General features: G+C 36.0%; 1 protein-coding gene across 1 annotated transcript; it reads right to left on the bottom strand.

The window, feature by feature from the left end:
• Positions 1-353: 353 nt before the first annotated feature.
• On the bottom strand, positions 354-7,126 carry LOC134567925 (pancreatic alpha-amylase-like). Its single transcript, XM_063426076.1, has 10 exons — positions 6,937-7,126; positions 5,283-5,429; positions 3,719-3,916; positions 3,241-3,471; positions 2,834-2,967; positions 2,482-2,604; positions 2,282-2,381; positions 1,333-1,454; positions 1,020-1,145; positions 354-598 (listed from the first exon to the last, which is right to left on the bottom strand). Exons 1-10 carry the CDS (start codon positions 7,102-7,104, stop codon positions 409-411), a joined length of 1,539 nt encoding a protein of 512 aa, XP_063282146.1. The 5' UTR covers positions 7,105-7,126; the 3' UTR covers positions 354-408.
• Between the last annotated feature and the right edge of the window lie 336 nt (positions 7,127-7,462).

Below are 7,462 nucleotides of genomic sequence, written 5' to 3'. Positions count from 1 at the left end.
CCACATGTCAGAAGACTGCTTGTTTTTCTGAGTCTAACAGCATGCAGATTTACAGCTTCTGGCTTGAATACAGTAAGATTTTTACTATATTTATGGAGGCATGAGGGGCCCAGGGGGGCTAAATGGTGATGTTAAAAATATAGGGTCAGGAATTCATGTTTGTGTTCCTGACCCTATAGTGATCCAAGCCTATAGAATGACTTTCCAGGCTATATAGTGATGGGTTTCTGTAGTTCACTAAATTGCCCCTCAATATTTACCCATAATCCTTTACTTTATTCTTAAATTCTAAATTCATTTACATATTGGGAGTTTAACACTTAGTATATAGCAAAAAAAAAACACATAACATATTTGAGAGATTTAATCATTTATTGAGGTTATGCTATTTTTTTTTTTCTGCAGCAATTATAACTTTGCATTCACATGGATGGCGATGAAGGGGTCTTCAGCTGAACTGCTAATCACAAAACGTGCTGAGCCAGTGCTGCTTACAGTGATCTGTGTGCCAGTACAACGTGTGCCTTCTTTCTGCCCTGAGATGACATCACAATACGTACCAGCTGGAAGACCAGTGCTCCGGGTGACATCCATGTTTCTAAAACAACAATATGAGATTATGTGAGCAGTGTACTGAAGACAACAGTAAAATATTTAATCTGCGAGTAAAGAGCGTGCACAAAATAAGATTACTAAAATACAATTTTATTTTCTAGTCCAACTTTTTATGTACAAGTAATTTGCATTATTTTTTAGTGTTTAAAATTTAGATTCAGATTTTAGAAAACCTTCTAATATCAGTATACTTTAGGCATGCGCTATTTTTTTAATATCTCCAGAGTCAATGTAATTATGAAACAAGGACAAAGAAACAAGGCATAAAATTTTGATGGATCTCAAGATAATCTCAAGGTATATTATTGACTTCCAGAAGCATTTATTAGCACATCCAACCTATTAAGTAATAATCTGGTAACACAGCAATTGTATTACACTATGATGTAATGTTAAGTACTCACGAGGACTCATTGTTGAAAATGATAAAGCCTTTGTTTCCACGACTAAAGGCAATCTGGTTTCCACCATTATCCCACCAGTTAGCCAAGGCCTGACCATTGACAACGTTACGGAAGATAACCATGTTCCTGTAAAGAATGTAAATTGTTGCTGTGGAACTCATAAGAAATGAACAGTTAAAAAAAGTTATTTAAAATTATGCAATCTATATACATGAACTTAAAAACTATCTGAACATGATGATTAAAAAAAATTCAATGCTGAATTTTGAATGCTTTTTCAATGAATAGTCCCTGGAGGGCTTCTTCTACTTACTTAATCTGGCGCCATCTATGTTCACAAACCCAGTCGTTGCCACAAGTAGAGTCTGCATTAATTGTGACAGCCTTGGTTGATCCATCAGAGTTACGTGGTGGTCCGATCCAGTCATTGACGTCCTGAAGAATGATAAAATATTTCCAGTTAAAAATATAAAACAAAATTTGTTTTCCTGACACTATAGAGCTCCTCTAATGCAATTTTTATGATAGGGTTATTAGGTCGCACCCTCTAGAGGCTGGGTTAACCTTCAATGTAAACAGAGCAGTTTCTCTGAAACTGCTATGTTTTCAGTTGCAGGGTTAAAACTAGGGGGACCTGGCACCCAGACCTCTTCATTGAATTGAAGTGGTCTGGGTGCCTATGGTGGTCCTTTAAGTACCAATGGCTGTGTTGTTTTTACATAAAAGTGTCTATGTGTAATCAGGTGTGAGGAAACATAAAGAACATAAACCTGTAAAGGGAGAGATTGAATTAATGGGGAATAGAGAACTGAATTATTTTGGATTCAGGTGAAGTAGACTATGCTTGAATGCAAGCATGGGATGAGTTGCATTAGTTGTTGGTTAAATTTTTTTATTTTTTATTTTACTAAAAGGAGTTTCTGGAATCCAACTTTGTGTGATATTTAGTTACAATAATCTAGTTGGAGGCTAGACTGAGAAAAAGGAATACAAAAAAAAGAAAACTGGTTATGCTCATTTGCAACTATAAGAGTATATGAAAGAGCACATGAAAGAAGATTACCTGTACTAGCTTGTTTTAAAGAACTAAAGACATACTATGTAATTACCTGAAATATGCAAAGTTAATTTACTCTTTCTTGTCCTTCCATCATACTGTTCTTGATCATTGAGCATTTTTTTTTTCAGGACATACTATATCCTGCTAGATGTTGACAATAAATATCACACAATGTGGAAAAAATGCACTTATAGAATCTCACCTTTCCATTTACAAAGTTCCTTGTCCACCGGTAACTTGACATAACACGTGTTAACCCATAGGGATGAGCCAACATGAAGCCAACTCCCATTTTGTAGAGACTGTGGAGGTAAGAGGCAGATTTAGGATTAAATTAAGTAGCAAACAATTAATAATTTGTCATGTTGGTTTTTTTTTAGTAGTTTTTTTATAGCAAATTACCGAGCATCAAAGAACGTGAGAATGGAGGATCCACCAGCACCATGGCCTCTTTGATTATCATGATTGTCTACAAAGACTAAAGATCTATCGTTTGACATGAAACCCCAGCCTTCTCCCCAATTCCTAGAAAAAAAAACAGAGAGTGATAAGAATATACTCCATGTTACAAATGTGCAAGTGCTATAATGTCTTAAAACAGGGCTCCTCAAATTCTGCCACACCCCCCGAAATTGCTGAACTACAACTCCCATGATTCTCTGGCTATTTGTTTCTTTAAAAGAATCATGGTTGAAGTTGTAGTTCAGCAACATCTGGAGGGGCGGAGTTTGGAGCACCATGCAATGTATCTTACTTTACGTATGCCAGCTTCTCTCCATTCCATTTGCGAATAACATTTCCAAGCTTAGCACCATATTTGAATTCTGTTACACGTCCATTTCCAAAATACTCATTTACTGAAATAGCTTCTCCACCCAAATCAATCACCTGACAAGAAAAGGCAAAAAATATATATAGAAAAAAATATATAAGTGCCACATGTCATTGTGGAAAACTTTACAAACAATGAGCCCAATACGATTATGCCCTTCTTTAAGCATTCTAAATATTTTTTACTGCATAATCATTTATTATAACTGACCAAACCATATCTATCTCAGACTTTACATGGTGAAAAAGGAATATAAATGATTATGTTTTGGAGAATGCTGCTTACTCCATTCATTGTTAATATGCAATCCTTTTGAAAATTATTATTACCTCCTGGAAGATGAAAGGTCTGGATCCACTGGCAAACCACTGAGTGTTCAGGTTGTTGAGTTTGCTTGTAATGGCATAGATGTCTCCAGGCCACATATGCTTAGCAGCGTCGAGCCTGAAGCCAGCTACTCCAATACTGATGAGATTGTTTAGATATGCAATGATCTTTCCACGCACATAATCCTTCTCTAGAGCCAGATCCAGAAGGCCCACGAGGCGACAGTTTCTAACCTGCGTACAGAAAAAAGTATATATTTCTATTCCATAAACACCATATAGTAATCATTAGATGCAATCACTTCATTAAGCACATGTTGCTCCTAAAATAAGTTACACTCATTGAATACAACAATATTATTATTGTTGTATTATAAGCATTATCCAGCCATTAAAAACAATACAATGTAATGTAAATACTGCAGATTTTGTTACAGAACAAATTAGTAGGAAAGAGGATAATTTTCAGATAATATTTTACCTGATTAGCATCACTGTAGTTCTCAATCTCCCCACTTCCTGTTCTGCATTTGCTGTCATTAAAATCCAGATTTGAGTATGGGACAGCTGGGAAATCTTTTGAACCAGCATTGAATGAACTACCACATGTAGAGTGTGTTCCAGATCCACCTCCAGCTCCACACATGTGGTTAATGATAGCATCAACATAGATATTGACCTAAAATGAGTTGCAATGTGTTAGTAAATCTGGCGCATTTCTTTAAAGCACGTGTCTTTTTCACAGAGTCAGTAAAAAGAGCTAGAAATGTATTGTTAAACCGATTTTAGATTGTCTGGGGCCACAAAATATTGACTTTTATTGTACACGTTAAAAGGAACACTCCACTGCCAAAATAAAAAAATTAAAAAAGAAGATATAATTCACTGTCTAGTAGATAAATCACCAATGAAAACAAGCATGCCTTAAATGATGCATTTTTTTTTTCATTGATAGTATATCTAGAAGCAGTTTGCAAAATTCTCAGATCTCTTATCGGAAGCCTTTACAAGACCTCCCCTTCTAATCCAGACCAAACTTTTGTAGTTGTCCAAAGTCTTTGCAAGGCACGTGTGTTCTGAGCAATTGTCTGCCTTTTGTGTTTGGCTCCACTAAGTTAACCTATCCATGAAGCAACAGCACTGGTTGTCTTATTACTAGCTGGGGGTGTAACAAATGTCTTCTGTAGAATCACTTTACAAATATGGGTCTGAATATATGTTTCTGCAAACCTTAACGCTCAATGTAGTGGTTCCAGTGTCTATAGCCTGTCCCTGCAGGCAGAGCACTGTAAACACCATCTTTTCTGAGGAAAGGCAGTGTTTACATTGCTGCCCAGGAACACCTCTAGTGGCAGTTACTGAAAAGGCCACAAGAGGTACTTCCTAGTCAAGTGCTGCACAGTGTGCAACACCAATGTTCAGAGTCACCACATTTGCATGTAGGCGCTGAATGTTCTTGATAAAGGAGCATTAATTCAATACATCTATGTGAGGAGATGCGGATTGGAGCAGCATAGTCTTTTGCCATGCATGTGCAATAGCCTCCTAATGCTTTCCAATAGAGAGAGAGCCAGGCGGGCCAGCCGTGGCAAGACCGATGAAGCGTGGGAGAAAATGTAAGTTTAAACATCTTTACCATGCAATCTATGGGGGACCTAAATAGTTAGTTTAACACTATAATGTTATTAATACATGTTTTTCTATTCCTGACATTATAGGGTTCATTTAAATCAACTATAAGGTATTTTGATATAGTGTTCACTCTTCTTTTGTGCACAGAACCTATGCCCCTTTGATGCCAGCTAGCCACCCAGTAGGGCACACACAGCACTAGATTAAATTAATTGTTGAATTTGCCTCTAAAGAAACTACATAGTTTATTTGCAGTAACATAAATTTAGATACAATTTAAAGTAATTCTGTATCTGCTATTTAAAAAAAAAAAAGTCTTATTTATTAAAAAGGTTCATATAAATAAATATAGAATTTACCTGGTACTCAACTGAACCTGAATTTCCATGAAAAAACACTCAAAAAGTACATACCCCAACATTATTACATCTGGTAACCATGTCCCTAAATTGTTGCTCATTGCCAGATCGAGTGCACAGTTTGTAGCTGACTGGCTGGTATCTCTCATACCATGGTCTGTAAGGGTTGGATATAACGATGTTTTCATTTGGAGGTGACACCTGTGATGAGATTAAAAAAAACATTTATTGATCGTTATTCTGTAGACGATACACATGTAAATAATATTAGGATCAACAATTAGATAGTTTTGTATGAGTTTGTATTTTTTTAATTAAAAGTAATTTAAAAAGTTACATTTATTTGTAGTTCCCATATTTGCTATAAATCACTGGGCTTTGCAACTTCCACAGTGAGCTCTGCACAGACCAAGGATGTTGCTTCCATAACTTTCTATGGCACTGCTGAGCTTATCACTTAAATCACTGCACACCAGAAAGTTGTAGCCACAGCAAGTTTTAGGGAAGTGGTATTTCAGTTACATAGATAAATAGTAAAATAAATTGAAAAAAAGTCTTATGTCCATCAAGTTACATCTCACAATTTCTGCTGTTGAAGGAAAAAAAATTTGAAAAACCCACTTTGTAGCATTTTCCAATTGTGCCACAAAATGGGGAAAAAACGTTTTTCTCAACTTTAAAATCGTTTTCAGATTTTACCTGAATCAACAAGCTGTTTCCAAGCATATTTAGTATTAGAGCTCTTAATATTAATTTTTATTTTATTTTTTTAAAGCATCCATCCAGAATATTTTCTAAGTCTTTGCATACAAATAAAATACATTTCCAGGCAGATAATTCTATATATATAGACAAAGTTATCATATCCCATTTGAGAAACCTTTTTTTTTTCCTAATTTTACAAGCTTTCTACAGTAGAAACATAGCAACTGATGTACAACAGACAGAAATGTCCAACGAGTGGGGGGATTATTACCGCAGAGATTTTTGCAAATCTCTGCACATGTAAGCAGTTGTGTTCAGACAAACAAGAAAAGGGACTTAAAAATCGACTTAAATACAACCTATGCAGTAAACAAAAACTGTTATGGTGCATAAATATGTCCTCTGAATGAAACAGAGGCCTGGATGGCTAAACTCACAAACTCTAGAAAAGAGTTTTACTGGACACGTGTATAGTGGATAGCACTGCGCTTCATTGTTTTAGGCTGTATTTTTCTATCCCTTTAGTTTTTGTTTTGGAAAAAAAGAGCAGTCAGTGTAGGCTGCTGGAGTGACTCTGCTAAACAATTACTGTCCTCTTATTATATGCCCTTTCCCCACCATCACAGCAAGAAATACCATTTTGAGAATGATGATCGGCTGTGGCACACAGTCAGGTCCTTTATATTGGAACCATATATTAAATCCATAGGGGGTTACGTATAGATAATTATTTTGGGGTGAAGTTCTAAAACTGAAGCAATCTGCAAGAACATATTAATGGCTTTCATGGCAATCATTCCACATTTAGAACTTTTCTCATAAAAACTCTTTCTGTAAAACCCCCATAGTTTTGGTATAAAAGAAAAAAAAAAATGCAATGTAAGTGACAGTTAACCAGAGTGAATCTACTTGTCTTTTTTCAATTATTTAAGATAGATATTCTCTCTTGGCTAAATCTACAGTATTGAAAGATTGCAAGAGTGCCAGCTTTTAGTTCACTTACCTGTACACCACCGAAGCCATTGGGTCCCAAATAACGTTCACATTCTGCTGCAATGTCTGCCCAGCGCCATTCAAACAGGTGGACAATAGAAGTCCTGCCAGATTTCAAGTTAGGATTGTACTGGGCAGAGCTGAGACCAGCTAATACAAAGAGAAGTAAGAACTTCATCTTTCCTTCTACTGTAACCCAGAATATTTTCTGCTGCCTTTTATACATGAAGTTCAAAAGGACCAGATGCATAGTCAGCTTATGTCACTCAACATAACAGCAGGTGAATGCATGCTAGCTATTTCCCACAGTTACATAACAGCAAATATATTGTCAATGGGAAAAGTTACCTTGAGAATGTTATAGCTGAGTTTAACTTCAGACATACTATGGCAGAAAATATGAATATTATTCTATTACACACACTGCTGGTCACAATAAGAAAAATGGTATCACAGATACCCAAATGCCTTATTAGACAATGATCTAATTCAGGGTAGAAAAGGAAATGCAGGGAAGCAGCACCATCAGCTATGTC

The sequence above is a fragment of the Pelobates fuscus genome, chromosome 7, assembly GCF_036172605.1.
Source record: "Pelobates fuscus isolate aPelFus1 chromosome 7, aPelFus1.pri, whole genome shotgun sequence".
Lineage (NCBI taxonomy): Eukaryota > Metazoa > Chordata > Amphibia > Anura > Pelobatidae > Pelobates > Pelobates fuscus.
The sequence above is the reverse complement of the archived record's forward strand: the minus strand, read 5'-3'. Positions and strand labels throughout refer to the sequence as shown.